Genomic DNA, 22386 nt, shown 5'->3' on the forward strand with positions numbered 1-22386 from the left:
TGGACATGATGATGAAGCTGCTTCCTGTCAGACTTTCCACCAATCAGAGCGCTTAGATTGACGGTAACGTCCAATCAGGAGCAGCCAAAGTTCTATGTGTGTCCGAAAAGAAGAAAAATAATGCTCCTCTATGGCTGGAATAAAGCCAAGAAGATGTTTTTGATGCACGGTGGTGCCACAAAGCAGCTGAGTTGGAGTAATAGGTACTGGTATAAATAACGGTAAATGAGGAAAACGTGTAAATGTATAAATAGTTTCTGTTGTGTTTGTTTTATAGCCAGTAAGAGAATGATGTGCAGATGAGAAAAGGCTTGGTAACCATTGATCTGTGTGTTATTTCTACAAAGTTCTGTTAGCAATAAATTCTAGCATAATAAATATGCTGCTATATCTATTGATACATTAATTTTACATCATTTTAGCCTGATAATATGACAACTGAGGCTGTCCTGAAAACATCATGTCTGCAAGTTGACTGGGATTAAAAGAGTTGAGTTTCTACATGCATTTTTATTTAAAAAAAAAGTGGACTAACAGTAGTAAAAAATTACTTGGAGTTTTAAGAGTTAAGCACCAAGGTAGCTGATTTATGACCCATCTGACCTTGCATGCACGTGAGCGCAGTTGTAACTTTCCACCAGATGGTGGCGACATTGTACCGAGAGTTGGACTCGAAGTCTCCACAGAGAGGTCTGACTGCAAGAAGATGATCAAACGTAGACCTTCTAAAAGAAAAAACAAAGACAGATTTCAGTAAACATAAAGGCCCATAAAGATATGATGAAAGTTTCCATTCGCACCACTGCTGCTCTCACTGTCAGTCATCTCGATGCACATTAGTGTTGTGACTTTAAATACATCAAATTTACAATTCATAACTAAATAAAAACATCAGAACAAGATTATTCTTGTCCACATTTATCACAGAACGAACCGGAATAAGATATTTAAGAAACTGGTGGGTGTTACTCAGTGTCATTTGTGTTGTATTGATCAAAAGAAAGTAGAGCCACTTCCAGCTGAGCTGAGCTCAACACTTCCTGTTTTAAAGAAGAATTGCTTAAAATTACCTTAAATTACAAAACTGCAGGGAACTAGCATCAAATGTTTTTTTTTTTTCTCTCTCTCTCTCTCCTTCTGTGATATTTATATGGATTCTGTTTAAATCCTCTACATTCAAACAAAAATTTAAAATACTTTGTTAGGTGTTTTGGACTTTGCATGCAGGGTCTGCAGGAGCCCCGCTCTGTGCATCTCTGTGCATCTTTCCCTTCTTTTGAATGCCTTATCACTCACTCTCTCTGCCAGCCAGTCAGCTTCCTGGAGCAAAGAAGCCACCTCTGCAGACTTGGGGAGGAGGAAGAGGGGTCATTAATGTCCCCTGTTTGGTTGCCTCTTCCTTTTGGTGTGATTAAAACAAGGATTCCTTTGAGTTTCTCCCGTCCAGCTGCACAGCCACATTCACGGGCACAAACACTACCTCCCTGTTTAATCACACACTACCCTGAGAAATGACAGAGGGAGTTTTTTCTTCTTTTTTAAGGAAAAGAAACCAGGATGGTAGATGTGTTATTGGGAGACCAGATCCAGAGGAGAGCCGTGTGTCAGGACCCAACCAGACTGCATATTCTTTTGCCAAAATTAGACAAAGTTGCCCCAAAAAGTGACCTTGAGGTGTGACCTGTTTCTTTCTGATGGTGCTCATATGATTGCTCATCACTCTCATTCAACTTTGCTCCTCCTTCCTCTCGGTATTGCATTTGTGTTCATAACTCTCCCCTCCCCCTTGCACACACACATGCACACAAACAGAAACTGGTGTGAGTTCCCCTATCTACCAGAGCCAGTTCCTCCATTTAAGATGCTGACTTGTTTATGTTGAGGGGACAAATGCTTGACTTTTATTTGATCTTGCATTGTACTTGAGCCTTTTTTTCTCTCTAAACTTTGCTCCGTTGCAGGAAGCGTTAGCATGAGGACTGCTCCGCTGCTGATTTGTGGTTGATAGAAATCTTCAGAGTGGATTCTAAACTGACACAGAGAGTGGTTTGATAAGCAGGATTCAGGCGTGGAGTTTTAGTCAATGACTGCTACGTGAGCTGCCCTCATCCCTAGCATAAACACTCAGAGGGCACAGAGGAGAAGGAGGAGGAGGAGGAGCAGGGTCAACCATGGAGCTGTAGGGACACGCTCAGATGCCCATGCAGATCGCCAGTAGAGGAGGAGTGTTGCTGAGGAGCAGAACTCTGCAATGAACAAGACCAAGAGGTAATTAACCAGCGAAAAAGAAAGCGAGGGTGCATTAAGACTGAGAGAGTGGGGCTCCCAGCTCCACTTGCAGCTCAGTCTAAGTATGTGTCAGCAGCAAGTGCTTTGTGTGCAGCAGAGATGTGTGAACCTTGAGGTTATATGTGAGATGTACTGTGGTTTGTGCAAAAGCTCCTGACAAGTTAAAGAGAAACAGGGCGTTTAGTTTTATTTCCCGCTTCTAGTCTCTGCTTGTGTGTGTGTGTGTGTGTGTGTCTGTGTGTGTGTGTGTGTGTGTGTGAGTGACTTTCATGCTATTTATTTGAACCTAAGCTGCACACAGACAGGTTTGTGTTAAGAGAAAAGTTCATGTCTTTGACCTGCATACCTGTGAAGAATATCAACTCCCCAGATTATTTGTGCGTGCTGACATTTAACAGTTGTGTGTGCGTCTGTTCGCTTTTCCGTGGAAGCTTGTTCTGCTTTTCTGTTATGTCCAGTTTATCTTTTTGTGTGTGTGTGTGTGTGTGTGTGTGTGTGTGTCAGCTGAGTGATGATGTTTGCATTTGATCTAAGAGTTGATACTGCTTAGTTTGGTTTTCTGTGGTACTTTTTTCACGGCTGTAGTTATGACCACAAACCTTATCAGGTTTCCTGGAATGAAAGCGCATTGAATGTTAACGCTGTCAGATGCATCTTCTTAGTGATGGAGCCAGTTGAGTATAAGAAGGACCAGCTGAACTGACTTGATTCCCCTTCAAGAGGAGGGTTGTCTACAGTGGAGATGGGATGACGTGATAGAGAAGAACCCTTCTTTAGGAATAGTTCTCCAGGCTTCTTGAAGGACTTTCCAAAGCTCTTCTTTGGATGTTGGCTACCTGTTGGCTCTGATCTTCAGTCCAGTTCTTGTGTCATGTGACATACCTCATCCTTTTCTACCTGTTTCCCTTCCTTAAGAATGGCTTCTTGACAGCCACGTTTCCATGGAGACCATTTCTGATGAGGCTTCAGCTAGCTAAAGGTGTATCCAAATGCATCTTGTGTCAGGTCTTTGCAGGACTTCTTCCTTTTCCTTAAGGATATTTCACTTTGAGATGTTGTTCGAATGCTGTAGAAAGCTTTTTTTAGGCCTAACATAGTTTCATTTTTCCTCTGTTTTTCCAGTTTCCTCAAACATTTGAAGAACACACAGAACACCATGCTGAAATGTGTCAAGTTTTCAGCTAATAGCTATTTGGGAATCAACTGGTTGCTGCAAAAATATGATTTTATGTCTACTAAACTGTTTTAACTTTGCTATTGTTCAAGGAGACAACTAAAGAAATGGAAATAAATAGCAAACTGAGTCCCTGAAGAACAAATTCTAACACACATCACTGGTTTATCCCATGAGTTAGGTGTCTTTTTTTATGCTGGAATGATTTATGAGTCATCATTAAGTGACTTAACAGACACATTCCTTCTACAAAGACAAAGACTGGTCTGAAAATGAGTTAAAAAAAATAGATAAATAAACAATCAATGTCCAAATAAACACTTTCCAAGCTTTTCAGAAAGTTTCACAATTTTTTTTCAATGTGAAATGAAAATAGTGTGTTCATTTGTATAGACTTGACTGTGCTACCACACCAAGCCGTTTATCCTTGTTCAACCACAAAAAAACAGATTTTTCAACTTTCTGATGCAAACTGTAATCCTAAGTACAGTGTTGTTATTAGTCCCAGTGCATGAGATGCATCCCCTTCATGTGGAGGGAACAACAGAGTAGGTTGTGAGAGGGAAGAGCGAGGGAGAAAAGAGCAGTACACAAACAAGGCCTTGAATAGGTCTGGGCTTCAATTAATCAATTAAGGAAAGAAAGAGAGGAATTTGCATATTTCCCTGCCAGTGTGAGAGCAAGAGAGGGAGAAAGAGGGGGCGTGAGGGGGTCTGGATCAACAGCCAGGAGTCCTGACAGGGATGGGAAAGGCAGCGAGAGAAATGTGGGGGGGTTTCCAGAGAATTAAAAAGAGAAACTGTTTCCAGAATGGCTTCTGCAGAGCAAGGATGAGGGAAGTAGGAAGAAGTGGGTGACAGAGACAGACATGTGGAAGGTTCCCCTAAACCAGTCAGTGCACCCAACCTTATTATTATTATTATTATTATTATTATTATTATTATTATTATTATTATTATTATTATTATTATTATTATTATTATTATTATACCTCCTTTGTCACTGTGCTTCAGATTTTTTTTTTTTTCTTCTCCAGAACTTGTCCGATTTGTTCTTTGTGAGATCGTAAATCTTCCATGGGCGAGTTATGGAGTCATGCCTTCCAGCTACTGTCAGGTTCTTCAGGTTTACTTGTTTCTTCCAAGAATAAGTAATACATTATTTAGTTTCAGAAAGCTAATGGGGAACAAAGACTTTACAGAGGTGAATTATTTGTGAACACTCCCTCATGCAGTCAGTTCAACAACTGGTTCTGGTGGTTTTCATACACATATCAGGAACATTAGGATTAGAGTTGTCTGAGATCTAGCTGGGATCACATATTGTCCTTATAGTTTCTGAATATTTTAAAGTCTTTATGGATTAACAAGAGTGGTAGCTTTAAGTTCTTCTGCTACTTGGACATTAAACTTTGAGCTGAATACATATTAAAAGAAATGTTTTATAGAAAATATGCAGTTTTTGGTTCTTCAAGTGATCTAAGTACATTTCCAAGCCTGAATCCTAGGCCCAATCTATCTGGCTTTTTGTTGCCAAAAATAAGCAAAAACTAAATAACTGATGAGCGTGCACACAGATCCTGTCTTTATAAAGTCGGCTTCTATGGATGCACTGTAAAATAAAGAAGGATTGTATCATCCAGGTTTATCCACTTGCATGAAAATGTAAATGTAAATACACAAACAGAAAAACTGCTTGTGTTGAGATTTGCATGGCACTCCACCACTCTGTGACTCTTTTTAACATCACTGTCATCACGTAGAGAGAGCGAGTTCATTGGCTGCTGTGCTGAGTGTTACCTGCTCAGCATTTGAGGAGGGAAATTCCCTGACAAATGTGTGACATCAAAAACATTTCCCCGATCAGTGTTTCCGTTTGAAGCTGCAACAAGTGTCTCCTCATGTGTGCAAGGACAGCAGGTAGATTTACACTGAGGTGAGACATGAGTCAAAGAGTTGCTAAAGGGCACGTAGATAAGAAAACCACCGATTACAGGTCAGAACAGTAAATGGCTAAACCTGGGGCTAAAATATCAAAGCGTGGTTGTTGTCCTCTAAAGAGATGTAGTTTGTACTTGTACAAAAATAGGACTTAAAATTCCTGTTAGTCATAAAGTCACCCTGTTCAGATAAAGAAAAGAGCCTTTTATAGACATAGATAGATAGATAGATAGATAGATAGATAGATAGATAGATAGATAGATAGATAGATAGATAGATAGATAGATAGATAGATAGATAGATAGATAGATAGATAGATAGATAGATAGATAGATAGATAGATAGTAGTAGTAGTAGTAGTATTGGATCACTCTGTGGTGAAAAAACTTCCTGTTTTAAAATGCTCACAGTGGATAATGTGCCTGTCCTAATTGGGGAATACTGTCTGAAGATTTTGACCATACGAGGAAATCCTGGAACTATGAAGTGATTGTGGTCAGGTTACTGAATAAGACTTTCACAAGAGAACGTTTAAGGCTACAGAATGTAATGCATACTAAACCACGCTTACAACTTTCTCTCTTTTTGAGCTTTGAGGAAATTTTAAGGTGATAATACATTGTTTAAAGACTGCAGATTGGCCAGAAAACATGGAAGCCCTTGCCATGAGTGCATTTCACAACTAATTAAGCTAAATGGTACTAATCAGTTAGATCAGTATTTCTCCATTCCAGTCCTCAAGTACCACCACCCTGCCTGTTGTAGATGTTTTCTTACTCCAACATGCCTGATTCAGATTAATGGCTGTCCTCATCGAGCCACTTCTTCGTTAAACTGTTAACGTATACTTGAGAACAAGAATCTAGAAACACATTGAGTCTTTTGTTCCAGAAGTAAAGATGGTGAAGAAACACTACATGAAAGAAAAAAATCAATTTAAGGCCACTTTACAAGAAATTTTAAGAAACCAAAACTTTCCCCCGAACATGTGCTTGATTCTTCAGAGAGAAAGAGCCAGACTGAGAGACATCAATTCATAGTGAGGGGACAGGAAAAGAGAGACAGAACAATAACAAACACTGGGCAGCGCTTGTCTGTTGATGGTTGGTGCAGTAAACACAGATAAGATATCAGCTCAAAGGTCACAGATACCTGCAGGAAGAAAAAAAAACAAAAAGAAAGCTTTTGTCGTCTACAAATGTAAAGTAAAATCAAAATGAACCAAAAACTTTATTGCTTTCTTTGAGCTCATTTCAGGTGAAAATATGTCCTATAGTACAATGAATGAAACATTTAATGAATAATTTGTTCATGAATGCTGTATTCTTTAGGCTGATGGAAGCGGGGCCACCAGAACTGGTTCTAAACGTAAGCATCAGTGGGCTGCATCGAAGTCTTTCATCCCAGTTCTTCTTTATTCTAGCAACACAGCTGGATTTCACAGGGAAAATTCCTCTGAAAAACAAACAAACAGACAAACAAAAAAAATAGAAAAGAAGTGGTAATCAGATGTTTTATTGACAAGGCTGAAGCATATAAACTAAGCTGTAATGTTACCAGAAGGTGGAAGTGAAAGCTAAAATGCAAATGGTTCTAATTCAGTAGAAGAAGTAGTCTTAACTGGAAACAAAGGAAAAGAAAGAAGGTTCTTATTCAAGAGCAGATACATCACCAGGGCTTTGTCCACCATCTTGGGGGAATCTGGTTCTGTTTCTGTCGACACTTTCAGTTTTCTCACTAGTAAATAATGTTCAAAACATGTGTAAAAGCATGTCACAGAGAAACGTCCTCACAGCGATAATCTCACAGGAAAAGTGAAAAGTCGTTACGAATAAAAACCATTAATTAATAACTTACCTACAAACTGGTAAATAAATTAAGTTCAGACTTAAATGTGTTTCCACCGATTTCAGTCTCCGGTGCAGGCGTTTACCTGGTGTTTGGTGGAGGTTCCTACACCTGCCATGAATTCAAAAACTTATTAAATGTTTATGCAGGCATTTTACATCCAGATAGATGATGGCCTGCCAGTCTACTAATACACCATAGGGAAAATGTTTATATTAACTACATATGTATTGTTATGATATTTTGATTCTGAAAGCAAATATATTATCTGTTATGTGGATTCATTTCTGATAAATAAATATATTCTGGGTAATATGAAAGGAAAAGATAGATGTCTGAATATACAGAATTAAACTCATTTAATAAATGTGTTTTAAGCTAAAGAAGCAGTAAAATTATGAGTGCAAGTAAAATATCTAAGTATATTTATTTAGTGATTATTAGAACTAGAAGCACTCTGTAAGCGCAGACTGCCTCTGAGCCTTTGTTGCTCTGTTTTTTGGGGGGTTTTTTGCCATCGGTATTACTTTAGAGTTTTAGAAGCTCTAATGGCAAAATGATTTCCATCCGATCGCCACCAAAATCAAATAATTTGTTCTTTATTCCATTTCTGAAATTTCCTGAAAACTTCATCAAAAGCCGTCCACAGCTTTTAGAGTTAAGTTCCTAACAGACAGACCAACACTGCTGAATACATGAGCGCTCTCTGTGCTTCAGTTTTTTGCCAAATTACTACCGATGATGGCTTTACCGCAACCTTTCGGCCACACTATTCAGCCCAAATCACTTGAAAAGGAAAGTAAGGAAAAGAAAGAACTGATATAAATTTCTAAATGAAAACCAAACTTGTTTAAGGAAATAATGGAGCAAGTTGCTGAACAGGCACCTGTCAGTATTTCTGACCAGGGAGAGGAGGCTGGTCCAGTGGAGGGCAAACACATCCCAGTCCTCAGGACATCATCACAGCCTCCAGAGCCGGTCCTGCCAGCCTGGAGGAGCTGATCCAGCTCTGTCTGAACTGCTATGGTCCATTTCTGTCCCTACATACAGTATATGCTTCTCTTCCCAAAGTTTGTCATGTGTCATTACTCTTTATCGCAGAGAGGTTATGTAACTGAGGGACGAGGGGAAAGTGAGGAGGGAGTCCAGAAAGTGTGAGAGACAAAGAGCAGTATCATACGATCAAGCTGTTTTTCAATGTTAATTAAATGCAAATTAGAAGTAAACTATCTCAGCTTCAGAACTGAAATTTTGCTTGAGCTGTTTTTATTTCAGCTGTGGTGAAGAAGTAAAGTTCGTGCAGCAAATGAAACCATCTGAAAGCTGCTGTCTTACTGAACTTTACGCTCAGACATCACAAAGCATGCAGCAGCATCTGAGTAGTCCTGTCTCTGTCTGAGGCATTAATAAAATGATCACAGACACCTTCATCGTGTCCTTGTTTGGCTTCTCTTGCAAAGCTCTGCATGACTGTCAGACTCACCTATCTTTATTGTATAGTAAGTCCCGGTAGTACATGCTGTACATGAGGAAGAGGTGAGGTGTGGTTTTGCTGCCCAGCAGGTTTGCAAAGCAGCCACCTGGAGCAGGGCTACCATGATGCAGAGAGCATGGGCTCATCACTCATGGCTCAGAGAGATGTGTGCTGTTGTAACTGGATGGAACAGCACATACGGGTGGTTGGTGGTATAAATAGATCAGTGAATGTCATCCTGTGTCCTTCATGCTTCTCGTGTGTTTTACAGAAAGCAAACCTAATATTTCTGCGTGACTGGAGGGGGGCTGTGTGTGTCGTGGCGTTATTTTCAGGTTTAACAGAGGGGATGTAGAGCTGGTCATTCAGGGAACTTCTCTGTGAGTTCTCTGAACACGCAGTGTTTCCTGTTAATGTCATCACACGAACTGCAGTACAAAGACAGTTTCATGTTAATTCAAAATGCTTATCACCCCTTTAAGACAAATGATGACATTTTAACCTGTAAACACCAACATAGGAAGTTATGCCATTTTTAAGATGGCAGCATACATACATTATAATCAGTTTAATCAAATATGCTGGTGCCATTAGTTCTTTAGTAAAGGAACTGTGAAAAAAAAAACCTTTTCTTTACCTCTTTTGCAGAACTAAACTGAGAATAATGCATCAGACTGATGTGTAAAGCAAAACTGGAGAGAATGAGTTGCTGGTTATTATGAAAGCCAGTTAGGCGTTGCTCAACTGTGCCTCTGATCTGAAGAGGAAGCATAAATTTAATCACGAAACATACAAAAAACAGGTTTGAAAAGTCCAGCTTCATTTCAGGGCTGTCACTTTAACTAAAAAACTGGAAGATCTATTCAAAGGTTTGGAAACTTCTAACCTCCATTAAACATTCAATTCACATTTTATTCCAATTTTAAATATTTTAACTTATTTTATTTATTTAAGTTTACATCTATTTTATGTTTTATTTTATTTTTCTCATTTACAGTTTATTTTAGTATATTTTTCATTATTTAATTTTATTTTCAGTTCATGTTATTTTATGTTTTATTTATTAAATTAGATTTTCTAAATATATTGCAGGGTTCAAAGTTTCAATCACAAGTATTGTTGCCAGCAACATCTAAACCTGTAAAATAATGTAATAAAAATAAAGATATATCTGTCTTCAGATGGAGGAACACTCATAACTGAGTAGCTGTAGTTATTCTTCCTCTGCATGACAGCTCAGAGAGCTGCAGAGATGTAGCACATTTTATCAGATGTGGGGAGCTGCATTTCCTCGGATGCTGACCTGCACTATCGTACCACACGTTGCTCTACTTATTTTACAGTCAGCTTATGTTCTCTGTCTCTATTTCCTTCTTTGTGCTTCTCTTAGGAAACCCAATGGGGAGACTCCTGGTGTGCTGAAGAGCAAGAAGCCGGTCCAGCGGAGGAGGAACACATGTCCCAGTCCTCAGGACATCAGCAGGGCCCTGCAGAGCCCCAGCTCTGCTCCCAGCGCCAGTGCTGCCAGCCTGGATGAGCTCATACAGCGCTGTCTAAACTGCTTTGGTCCGTCTCTTACAAGCATGTGTTCCCAAAGTTTGTCATGTGACTCTCCTTTTTATTACACTGAGGTTATGTAACCAAGGGATGAGGGCAAGCGAGGAGGGAAGCCACAGAGAAAAATAAAGGGCAGTCTATTACAGTCCGGCTTTGTTCTGCTTGCTGCAGAAACCAGTTAGCCAATATTAAACTTCTTTTTTCTCTGACTCATTCTCAGCACTCTTACTCTTCATTTATCAGTTTATCTAAATCTATTATAAAAAATAATTTGAATACCTATGGTTTAATGTAGCAAAACAGAGTTTCTGAGATACCAACATGCTGTCACATGACAAAACAAAGACAAGCAACAACAAAGTTTCAACTCTAAAATTTCTCATATCATAAAATCATCTAGTCCTCACTAGGTCTTAAAGATAGGTGCATAAAAACTGAACAACACATGACACAACGTCTACTTTTGTTTAACTAAAATTAAGCCATAATGCAGAAGGGGTAGTGAAAACTATACTCTTACTTCCATTGTAATTAAGAGAGTCAGGAGGGGCAAGGCATAGCTGATCAAATGCCCTCATTAATTGATCATCTTCAGTGTGAGCTCCTCTATAAAAGCGGAGGCTTAGTCAGTTTTTTGCTTCGCTAAAAAAGAGGAAAGACATCCACAATGACGTTAGAGAAGCACTGTTGATGCAATGTTATAAGAAAGAATGGACCAAAATCCCTCGACAACCACGTGAGAGACTGATAACGCCATCTAGAAAACCATTAGTACAACTTATTGATGCTAAAGGTGGTTGTACAAGCTCCTGGATTAGAATCAGAATGCTTTTTATTGTCACTGCATGTAGAAATTGTGCATTTAAAATAAGTGATAAAAACATTAGCAAAAAAAGCAATAAAATAGACAATAACAGCAATAAATAGATAAAAATTGAGGTAGATGATAGCAACATGAGGTATCACTCTGCTTCTGCATTTTAGCTCAGTTCTTATGCATCTAATTGATATTTTCCTTAATCTAACAACTGGAATAAACATGACTTTTTCTTTTATTGTGTCTTCATACACAAAACCTTGGAATTACATGACAAATGTGCAAAACCAAACATTTTGCATGCTATAATTTCAACTGATCAGGGCTACAAAAATTGGGTCCCATGAGGGCTGCAGTCCTGCTGGTTTTCAATGTTTCCCTACTCCAACACACCTGACTTAAATTAATGAGTCATTGTGCAGAACTTCATAGGCTGTTGGATCCATTTAATTTGAATCAGGCATGTTGAAGCAGGAAAACACTGAAAACCTGCAGGACTGTTTATTAGCCCTGAAATAAAACTGTTGTATGGTGTGTTTACTTTTACCAGAACAATTTGAATACAGTCGCTGCGGGCAGCTGGGAGTAATATCTACCTTTGCAGGCTATGAAAAGAAAATCAAAATTGTTTGTTGACTGACTGGAAAAGCACAAGCCAATTGTTAAAGAACAAGAACAGCTTGACATCAGACCCTTGTTCCTTGTAATCAGATTAATGCTGCTTGTGTAAATGTGCTGCTGTGTTTTGCTTGTAGATCCAGAGGGTAAGATTTCCAGTCCCAGAGGTTTCCAGTTGGTCCACATGACCCTGATGATGCACAGCTGGATCGTGCCTTCTCAGGTGTTTGCACAAAGACTTCTCACCTTATATCCTTCCCTGTTGCTCAGCGTGGCACTGGTGCACTGGTGCAGTGCTCCCAGTCACATGTTCTGGTTAATTAATCAGATCAGGAAACAAGCATGGCTTTGTTATGCACTCCTGCAAAGCAGATTTGAAATATATATCCCTACTGGTGTTTAGCTTAGTGTTATATTTACGTGTTTGGGTCCTTGACTTGGTCTCACTTATAAGGATTGTCCCTCCGACAAGAGAGGACTCAGGCGGACGCAGATCTGCCACTTTGCCAGGTGAGTAATGACACTGGAGGCATACTGGGAGGTGGAGTGTGACAGAACTGGTTATCCTTCTTTATTTGCGAGTAGTAAACATGTTTTCTGTTCTGCTTCGGGGCAAGGCAGTGGACCAGCCAGTTCCCGGCAGCATTTGAGGTGGCCCCCCATCTTGAACAGACCATGGGGGACCTGTGGGCGCTCGTCCAGCTTGATGGAGAAAAGACTCAGTCGCAGCTTATCGACACCTCCTGCTTGTGAGTCATGTTGTTGTTTGAGTCGTCAACATGTACAGAAGGAATAGCAGTTTGCTCATTTGGACCCAAAATAAAGATGTTTTTCTATAAATAGAACAATATGTATATTTATAATCTTTTTTTGCCTCGTTTCTTAACTTTCTTTTCCCAGAAACCCTCACGTGAACATGTCCCAGGCACCCTCGCCCTCTGTGAAGAAGAGGAAGGTGTCTTTGATCTTCGACCACATGGAGCCAGATGAGATGGCTGAGCATCTCAGCTATCTTGAATTCAAGAACTTCTGCAATGTTTCAGTAAGTTTGGGGGGATAAATTTCTCACTTTTCTCCACACTGGATCAACTTGAAGAGAGATTCTAATTTTTTCAGAGGAGATTGTAGAAGTATTTATGATGAGTCAGCTTCATCTCTGGACTAGAGAGCAGTTTGGAGAAGCAGCCAAGCCAAAGAGCTTCTCTCCATCTTTAATAACTACAACTTAAAGAAATGTGATAGCACCTCCATTTTGGCTTATTTTAAAGTGTTTTAAGTCTGAAGATTTCATGTTACCTCAGAAAAAAACATGTCATTGTCACGTTCCTAATAGTTCATTTTTACTGTTAATTAGTTGTTGTTTTGGGATTGGACACCTGGAATTGTCACTCACTGGATCAACAGTAAATATAAGCTTTACCCTGCAATGATCATAATCATAATTAGGAAAAAGTAGTTGCATAAAAATAACTCTGATGCATGAGTAACCCAATGTTAAAATTTCAGTATACAGTATTTGGTCTATTTTTTATGGTGAAAATTCTGACTTGTGTGGCTCCTGTGAAGCTGTTAGCCTGGCTTTCCTTTCAGCCTTTTCCCTGCTTCCCTAAGCAGACAGCACGCTGTTAGCCAACTGAAAATAACTGCAAGTCCTCATTAAAACAAATAGGTCATTTATTTATACTTCTACCACATAGGGGAACCCCCTAACTACTACCCCTAGGGAGCTTTTTTTTGTTGTTGTTTGTTTTGTTTTGACTAGCCACAAAGTCCTCATTTATCAATGTTTTATCTTCTAAATATGACAGTCACAACTTCTGGCTTATTCAGTCAATAACACCACAACCCGCATGTCTGTTGAAGTGATTACAATTAGAAAACTAGCCTGGTTTGGGCTGAAAAAGCTTTTTTTCTGTTTTTTTCTGTTTTTCTTTTTAACAAAAGTCACCTTCACCATAAACAGTGGTTCTCAAATTTGGGAGTGTTATGCCAGGTGGGGGCAGGGGGTGTGTCACTACTGACCTGTAGTGACACACCAAATTCAAGTTCAAGTTTAAGTTTATTTATGTATCACATTTACTGATACCTCAGTCGCCCAAAGTGCTGGACAATAAATATTTTACAGCTCTTTGTTGGTCACTTCCTGGTTAGATTTTTGGAAACAACACGTGGCTAACATTAGAAATCAAAACCTATCCTAAATATATTCTTATAATTATTCGCCATCACATCAATGGACATTATTTTCCCCTTTTACATTCCTTAGCTCTCACAACAAATAGAAATCCCATGATTTTAGAATATTATGCATCATTATTGCCTGTATTAGTGGAATAAAAAAGAAGACGTAAAACCTCTCTTCAAATAAACTTAAAATTTCCCTTTAAAGTCCGACCCATGAAAAAGTGGGGAGAAAAGTCTAATTTTAGGGGATTTCAATACTTTATTTGGCCTTTTATTAAAATGTGAAAAAATAGCTAAAATAATTTTTGTATATTTTTCATTTATTACGGTGTGATATGTCAAAATTATTGTAGTGCATTGTTGTATTATTATTCCATCCACCAGGGGGCAGAAGACAAGTATCAGATTTTGTACAACAAGGTTTTGAGGCAAGTTTTTACCTTAAAGTGATGCAAAAGGTCTCAGGAACTGTATGTATTATATATGATACATATGGCATTAAAGGAGCCGTGGCATCATCAGGCTGCCATGACTCAAAGAGATTACTGATTGATTCCTGAAACACTCACACAGGACAAAAGTCACTAATTTAGCATATTTTTAAAACCAGGAGAGCTTAAAGAAGCTAAACTGTGGGCCACCTGTGGCCATTTTTTAAGATAACATAGAAACATATACTTGAATATCACAGCTCAGTGGCCAGATCAGAGTTTCTCCTTAATATTGTTTAAGCAGATACGTTTAGGGGGAGAACAACAAGTAGAGGAAGATTTGAAAGACAGGCCATAAAATTGTGGCTATACTGTCTCCTTTAAATAAAAAACACAATGCATTTTCTGGGCTGAGCATGAATAAATAATTAGGTTGTGAAGTGCAGCTTTCTGTTTTAGTAGCTTCCTTTCTGACGTCTTCTATCTGATGGTCCAGTTCCTGGACTATCGCAGCTACGTGGTGCGAGGTTCGGTGAGGGACAACCCTGCTCTGGAGCGCTCAGTCATGATGTGTAATGGTGTGTCCCAGTGGGTCCAGCTGATGATCCTCAGCAGACACACCGCCCAGCAGAGAGCTCAGGTCTTCACCAAGTTCATCCATGTGGCTCAGGTAAACCCGCGAAAGAGGCGAATATCTCATTTATTTTTCATTTCTTTTCCCCTACAGTCATTTATTCTGACCTTTCTCTCTAGAAACTGAGAGTCCTGCAAAACTTTAACACTCTAATGGCAGTAACCGGAGGCCTCTGTCACAGCTCCATCTCCCGCCTCAAAGACACATCCAACCTGCTGCCTCCTGACATCACTAAGGTAGTTCACATTGTTCCATTCTTTGATTTGTTTAATCATTTGTTTGAATATTATTTTGTGTTATTTTGGTTCCAAATTCTAAAAATGTCTTTATTTTGGGAGCCTTTGCAGAATCTTCCTATTTGATTGTATCAGTGTTATTTTTTAGATGTGGGAAAGCTTGTTTTGATTGTCATGTATCTCACCTGGAAAGTCTGTTTATATGGTTAGCATTTGGTTTGGTCTCTAATGTGAGAAGCATTTTCGCACTGTGGACTGAATGTTGGTTAAATGTGACTATTGCCCACTAAGTAGCACTTAATTTAATTTAATATTTAATGTCATAATATTTATATAATATTAGACTAGCTGACCAAGTCTCAGAAATTAATGCATCCTCTTATAATTGCATGCAGTCATGTTGTGGGATGTAACATCATTAGATTTCTCATGTCTTTGTCTTGATATCAATTATTGTTATCATAGCAAACATTGTCTTTGGAGCTATATAACAAAAGAAAGAAAGAAAGAAAGAAAGAAAGAAAGAAAGAAAGAAAGAAAGAAAGAAAGAAAGAAAGAAAGAGAAAGAAAGGAAGGAAGGAAGGAAGGAAGGAAGGAAAATCGAGCTCAAAGTAATATACTTATCAAGTGGTTTAGGGTGGTTTACACCCATAACAGTTGAGATTTTTTTAAGCAAGAGAGGAAAACCCAGCACTGCATTTGTAGATGAGGAGGTGAATAAGCAGAGAAAAGTTCAGTTTCTCTTCTAGCTGCTGGAGCTTTGGTTTATTACGTTCACACAGCACAACAGTGTTTTTATTTACAGGGAAAAGACACATACAGGAACAAACAGTAGTTTAGACTCTGAGCTGAAGAGCAATGCATTTTATTATGTGATGTTTTTACATGGTTGGTTAATTGATCATTTGTGTGAGAATTTTTTTTCATATTGCTCCTTTTCGTTTCTGGGTTTGGGGTTTGTTTTGATTGCTTTATTTGGTTAAATAATTCAATATTTTTATAAGTAAATGCTTAAACTAAAAATATGGTGCTAAATGCTAACATGTTCGCCCCAGACAACCAACAGCTCATAAATCTGTGGGATTAGTTTTGCATGAAGCTGAAAGTTTCCATGTTTTATTTGGAAGCTGTGATTGGTGCAGACTGCTTGCTTCACTTATAAAAATGTGTCTTCTAACAAATAGGTCTAAACATAAAAAAAGAGATTTTTTACCTCTTTGATTACACCTACGAAATACTCATAATAACCTTTAAATGAGGGGGGAGAGGTGTTGTAACCATATGGTAAAACAGGTGGTTTCACCATGCAAAGATATAGGGTGAGAAATTTTCCACTCATAATTCTGCGCTTTATTAGATGTTTTTGTCTGATAGCAAAAGCATGACAAGGGAGATAAGAGGGTAAATGTGCTAAATTGCAAAGATAATGCAAAAGACAGTGGCTGAATTTCTTTGGATCCCCTGTTGCTCACTCGCCCACCATTTCTTCATCCTCTTTCAGGCCCTGAGTGAAATGACAGAACTGCTCTCCTCACGCAGCAACTACAGCAACTACCGGCGGGTTTACAACGACTGCAAGGGCTTCAAGGTGCCCATCCTGGGCGTCCACCTGAAGGACCTCATCTCGCTCAACGAGGCCCTGCCGGACTACATAGACGAGGAGAAGATCAACCTGAGCAAGCTGCAGCACCTGTACAGCAACATCAACGACCTGCTGGCCATCCACAGCTGCACGCCGCCGTTTGAGGCCAACAAAGACCTTCTGCATCTGCTCACGGTACCACACAGAAAGTCCGGATTCAGATAAAATTCCCCAAAGAGCATCTTAGATTAAGTTATTTTTATTCCTCAGCTCTCTCTGGATTTATACTACACCGAGGATGAAATATATGAACTCTCATACACCAAGGAACCCAAGAACCCCAAGATTCAGGTGAAATTAATTTTATCCATCACTTGTTTCAAACCGCTTTCATAACATGATGTACAGTTGTGTACACTCTGTGGGTGTAACCTCCTTTTAAAAACAAAAGCAACGACTGTACCCTGAAATCACCAAAGTCAGCCACATCAAAGCTCTGTTCGTTAGGGAAGCGTGTTATGTGGTGGGTGTGCGCTTTCTTTTTGTTTCTCACACTCCTGCTGCTGTCGCTCCACAGCCCGGAGCTCCGGTTAAAGCCCCGGTCGTGGGGGAGTGGGGATCAGGGGTCGCCCCCAGGATCGACCCCAACACCATATCTAAACATGTCAAGCAGATGGTGGATGTGAGTTTGTGACTCTGCAACAATCTCCTGTCTTTCACTTCCTCATTACATTACTATCTAAAGCAGAACTACAACATCTGCTATCTCTGTCACCCCCTGCAGTCCATCATGAAGAACTACGACCAGAAGCAGGACGGCTACATTTCACTGGAAGACTTTGAAAAAATTGCAGCCAACTTCCCCTTCTCCTTCTGCACTCAAGAAACTGACAGGTGAGGAAGCAACGAGGCCACAGTGGTGTAAATCAGAGGAAGCTTTGAAATGCCTTCAGAAATCCTCAGCTCGCCTACTTTTGGCTTGTAATTTGGAAATTTTTCTGCTCAGGGTGGGCCAAATCAGCCGTGAAGAAATCACCTCTTACTTCATGAGGGGAATGTCTGTATGTGCCAAGCTGGGGTACAACTTCAATGACGCACATAACTTCCACGAAACCACATACAAGCGGCCGACATTCTGTGACACCTGCGGAGGCTTTGTAAGCTTAGTTTGGGGTTTTTTGGTTTTACGCAAATAAGCAGCTGAACTGTTTGATAACATTATGTCTGCCCTCTTTTAGTTGTGGGGAGTCATCAAACAGGGCTACCACTGCAAAGGTAAGAGATTAACCTCTAAGGTCACAATCTACTCAGTTCAGTCATTTTTCAGAGAAATCGGCGTCATCACTACAAGTTTGGAGGCAAAAGAATTAGAATTATAAATTTAAAAAAAGAGAGAGAAAGAGATTTCAGCTGCCCTGGAGGATGTGGTAATTTGGCTTGTTGGAAACTACAAAAATCTGCACGTTGTTCTGCAAACGATGTCCCGCTTCCTGTGGACAATCCCCTGATTTAGCATGAGTGGGACAAAAATAAGCTAGTGTGACATCATGGCAATGGGATGGTCAGCCTGCTCTACGATGTGTGGATCATGTGTGCAGATTCTTCAGTAACAGACTGGCTCAAACGTATGCGAAACAAAACGCTCAGTTTTGTTCAGTTTGACCTCTTGACCTAATTCTAATTAATCCAGATTTAAATATTGCAGCAGCATGAAGCCAAGAGGAGTGAATAACAACTAAAGAAGGAAGAAATACAAGCGAAAACGCGTAGTGATTAAAAAATACAGAGACAGAGGAGGCAGAGATCTTAGCCAGAGCTCTTAACGTGTAGAAAATCAGCTCTACGAGAGCTAAAAAGGGAGCAGTGTGTGTCTATGAGCACATTAATTGAACTAAATATACGTTCATGTGTAAAAATGAGTACACCCTCTTCCAGTTGTAAGGTTTTATAAATCAGAACATCACAAGAAATGATCTGGTCCTTACTAGGTCTTAAAATTAGGTAAATGTAAGCTGACATGAACAACTGTGCATGGAGTATAACACAAAGTTTAATCAGTTTGCTAAGGAGGAAATACATCAGCAACTACCTCATAAGCAGTCTGGAAGGGTTAGAAGGGCATTTCCAAACTATGTGGAGTCCATCATTCTACAGAGGGAAAGATTGTTCCCAAGACAGCTGCTAATCTTCCCAGGAGTGGACATCCCAGCAAGTTCGGCCCAAAGGTTAGACCGCCCAGGAGCAACATCTCAGACTCTCCAGGCCTCAGTTAGCATGTTGCATGCAGTCCAATTAGAAAAAGACTGAACAAGTATGACTTGTGTGGAAGGGTTGCAGGAGAAACCTCTTCTTATGTTTGCAAAGCTGCATCTGAAAAAACAAAAAGACTATTGGAGCGATGTCCTTTTGGACGGACCAAAGTAGAGATGTTTAGTCAGGATGCACAGAAAACCAAACACAGCATATCAGCACAAACACCTCATACCGAGTGTCAAGCACGATGGTGGAGGGATGATGATTTGGGCTTGCTCTGCAGCCACAGGACCTAAACACCTTGCAGTCAAATATGAGGCCATGTTGACATGGTTTAGTTTAAGTTCAGACCACAACCTGAAAGAAATGCTTTGGTTGGACCTTCAGAGAGAAACCAAAGCTGCAAACTTCAGTGAACTGGAGCAACATAAAGAAGAACAGACCTACAACTCCTCCACAGCTATGTGAAAAACTGATAACATCACAGAGAAAACTGCTGAATGTTGGTGGACTTAGTTTTCACACACTTTCCCTGCATGTTGGCTCCGTTTTTGTTTAGTAAATATGTGACATACCAAGTGTTGATTATGTGAGGTTATATTTTCCTAATTTTAAGATCATTTTAATTCATTTTATTTTATTTTGTTCTGATATTAAAAACCTTAGAATTGAAGTGTTTACTTTCTTTCTACAAGGATTACTGTACCAACACTTGAATCCCTCCTTGTGTCTTTTGATCGATATTCAACATTTTCCTCCCTCAGACTGCGGGGTAAACTGCCACAAACACTGCAGAGATCTGGTGGGGATGGAGTGTCTGAAGAAACACAAAAACACAACCGGGTCCTGCCCGTGTACCCCTGCGCCAGACTCCAAAACCAAGGCCAACTGCTGGAGTGCGTACTCTCTGCATCATGCACAGTCCTGAAAACCCACTCAGATAAACTCAGTGCACTGATGTGTGATGTTCCCTGTCAGGTTCAGAGGTCGAGACCTTTGTTTTCCCCCAAAGCAATGAGGTGGAACACAACAGGAGCCCTTCATCTTTTAAAAATAACACAGATGATTCAGCACTATCGGACCGCTCCACTCAGACGGATCCTGGGGTGTGGACGCCTGAGAAGGACAGAAGGGGAAACCGCCTCAACTCTCTTGTTCATGTGTCTCCAGAGAGGAGGGTAAGGAAGGATGCAAAGTTGTGATAATACAAAGTACCTCAATATACTACATGTCTTACAGGAGGTTGCGGTCTCATGCACCTTAGAAATGGATCAAAAAGTCTGAAACGTAGTCTGTAAAAGCAGGTAAATCCCCTGTACTGGCAGCTGAAAATGAAACTACATATATAGGAATTTCTTTATGCAGACGGAGAATAACGGGTTATTTTCTGAAATCACTTTTACAATAACATCTAAAAGCTTCTAACCACTAACTCAAAGAGAGGAAAACATCAACTGAGCATGTTTAAGCTCTTATTGTTATTATTAATAAAAAGAATAATAATAATAATAATAAAATAATTGACAGTCTTATCTGTCTTTCTTTTTTATAACTTTCTTTTTAAGGTTGTATAATCTCCCATGTCCTGTCTTTTTACACTTGCTATCACATAAAAGGGGGATTTTTTAATTAGGACTGAAGTTGAAAGTTGAAGTTGAAGTTGACTGAAGCTAAAGTTTTAACCAGAACTAAGAAATCTAAACACATCACACCAGAATCTCCGGTTATAGAATCTTTACACTGGCTTCCAGTCAGTCACAGAATAGATTTTAAAACCCTTCTGATCGTTTAGGCCCAGAATCCATCTGTGATATGTTTAGAGAATATAAACCTAGCAGAGCTCTGAGATCCATAGACTCTGGTCAACTAGTCCAGACCAGAGTCCAGACCAGAGTCCAGACTAAACATAGAGAAGCAGCATTATGCTGCAAATAAGTCGAAAACTTCCAGAGGAGATTAAACTTTCACCAAACGTAGACACTTTGAATCCAGGTTAAAACCTTTTTTTTTCTCATGCGCCCATGCATGAAATCTGCACACTAATTTTATTCATTTTAATCTGTTATTTTATTGTGATTTTTGCTATTTGTTGCTGCCTTTTACTTCGTCTGAACACTTTCTTTGCACCATCTGTAATGCTTTTAATGTTTTGTGTAAAACACTTTTGTTCAGTACATGAAATGTGCTGTAAAAATAAACTGCCTTGCCTAATTACCTGAAAGCTTAGTAAACTGAAGGGACCGAGGGTTAAGGCCAATTTTCTTGTTGATGAATGTGACTTTGGTTTGTGTTCCAGGTCAACACGTTACCAGTGAGAACCAGAGGTTGCTCCATGCCCGCTTTCTTCCTGCAAGAGAAGATGGAGGATCTGCATCTTCACAAAGACAAAAGCAGAGAACCTGACTGAACGTTCGTCTCCCTGCATGGACAAAACCCACAGCCGCCACCTCCTTTCTGACCGAGAATGGACAAAACCCACAGCCGCCACCTCCTTTCTGACCGAGAATGGACAAAACCCACAGCCGCCACCTCCTTTCTGACCGAGAATGGACAAGACCCACAGCCGCCACCTCCTTTCTGACCGAGAATGGACAAGACCCACAGCCGCCACCTCCTTTCTGACCGAGAATGGACAAGACCCACAGCCGCCACCTCCTTTCTGACCGAGAATGGACAAAACCCACAGCCGCCACCTCCTTTCTGACCGAGAATGGACACAACCCACAGCCGCCACCTCCTTTCTGACCGAGAATGGACACAACCCACATCCGCCACCTCCTTTCTGACCGAGAATGGACACAACCCACAGCCGCCACCTCCTTTCTGACCGAGAATGGACAAGACCCACAGCCGCCACCTCCTTTCTGACCGAGAATGGACAAGACCCACAGCCGCCACCTCCTTTCTGACCGAGAATGGACAAGACCCACAGCCGCCACCTCCTTTCTGACCGAGAATGGACAAAACCCACAGCCGCCACCTCCTTTCTGACCGAGAATGGACACAACCCACAGCCGCCACCTCCTTTCTGACCGAGAATGGACAAGACCCACAGCCGCCACCTCCTTTCTGACCGAGAATGGACACAACCCACAGCCGCCACCTCCTTTCTGACCGAGAATGGACACAACCCACAGCCGCCACTTCCTTTCTGACCGAGAATGGACACAACCCACAGCCGCCACCTCCTTTCTGACCGAGAATGGACACAACCCACAGCCGCCACCTCCTTTCTGACCGAGAATGGACAAAACCCACAGCCGCCACCTCCTTTCTGACCGAGAATGGACACAACCCACAGCCGCCACCTCCTTTCTGACCGAGAATGGACAAAACCCACAGCCGCCAC

General features: G+C 40.3%; 1 protein-coding gene across 2 annotated transcripts; it reads left to right on the top strand.

Moving 5' to 3' along the window:
* The first annotated feature begins 1843 nt into the window (after positions 1–1843).
* On the top strand, positions 1844–21625 carry rasgrp4 (RAS guanyl releasing protein 4). Of its 2 annotated transcripts, XM_041994348.1 has the most exons (17): positions 1844–2268; positions 10116–10291; positions 11855–11966; positions 12165–12227; positions 12335–12466; positions 12618–12759; positions 14829–15002; positions 15086–15202; positions 16704–16979; positions 17055–17135; positions 17362–17466; positions 17569–17678; positions 17791–17941; positions 18023–18059; positions 19802–19933; positions 20016–20215; positions 21334–21625. In XM_041994348.1, exons 1-17 carry the CDS (start codon positions 2252–2254, stop codon positions 21442–21444), a joined length of 2136 nt encoding a protein of 711 aa, XP_041850282.1. In that variant the 5' UTR covers positions 1844–2251; the 3' UTR covers positions 21445–21625. The 2 variants fall into 2 exon arrangements, with proteins under 2 accessions (XP_041850282.1, XP_041850283.1); XM_041994349.1 differs by lacking the exons at positions 1844–2268; positions 10116–10291; positions 11855–11966 and having other exon boundaries at positions 12171–12227; positions 12339–12466.
* Positions 21626–22386: the final 761 nt, after the last annotated feature.

Source organism: Melanotaenia boesemani, chromosome 9 (assembly GCF_017639745.1).
Source record: "Melanotaenia boesemani isolate fMelBoe1 chromosome 9, fMelBoe1.pri, whole genome shotgun sequence".
NCBI lineage: Eukaryota > Metazoa > Chordata > Actinopteri > Atheriniformes > Melanotaeniidae > Melanotaenia > Melanotaenia boesemani.

What these genes read in the sequence shown, in the direction of transcription:
- rasgrp4 (XM_041994348.1), top strand. An exon ending in CAGATCTGCCACTTTGCCAG is followed by an intron (nt 12,228 to 12,334) that starts GTGAGTAATGAC and finishes CTTCGGGGCAAG; the next exon opens with GCAGTGGACCAGCCAGTTCC. An exon ending in ACCTTCTGCATCTGCTCACG is followed by an intron (nt 16,980 to 17,054) that starts GTACCACACAGA and finishes TTTATTCCTCAG; the next exon opens with CTCTCTCTGGATTTATACTA.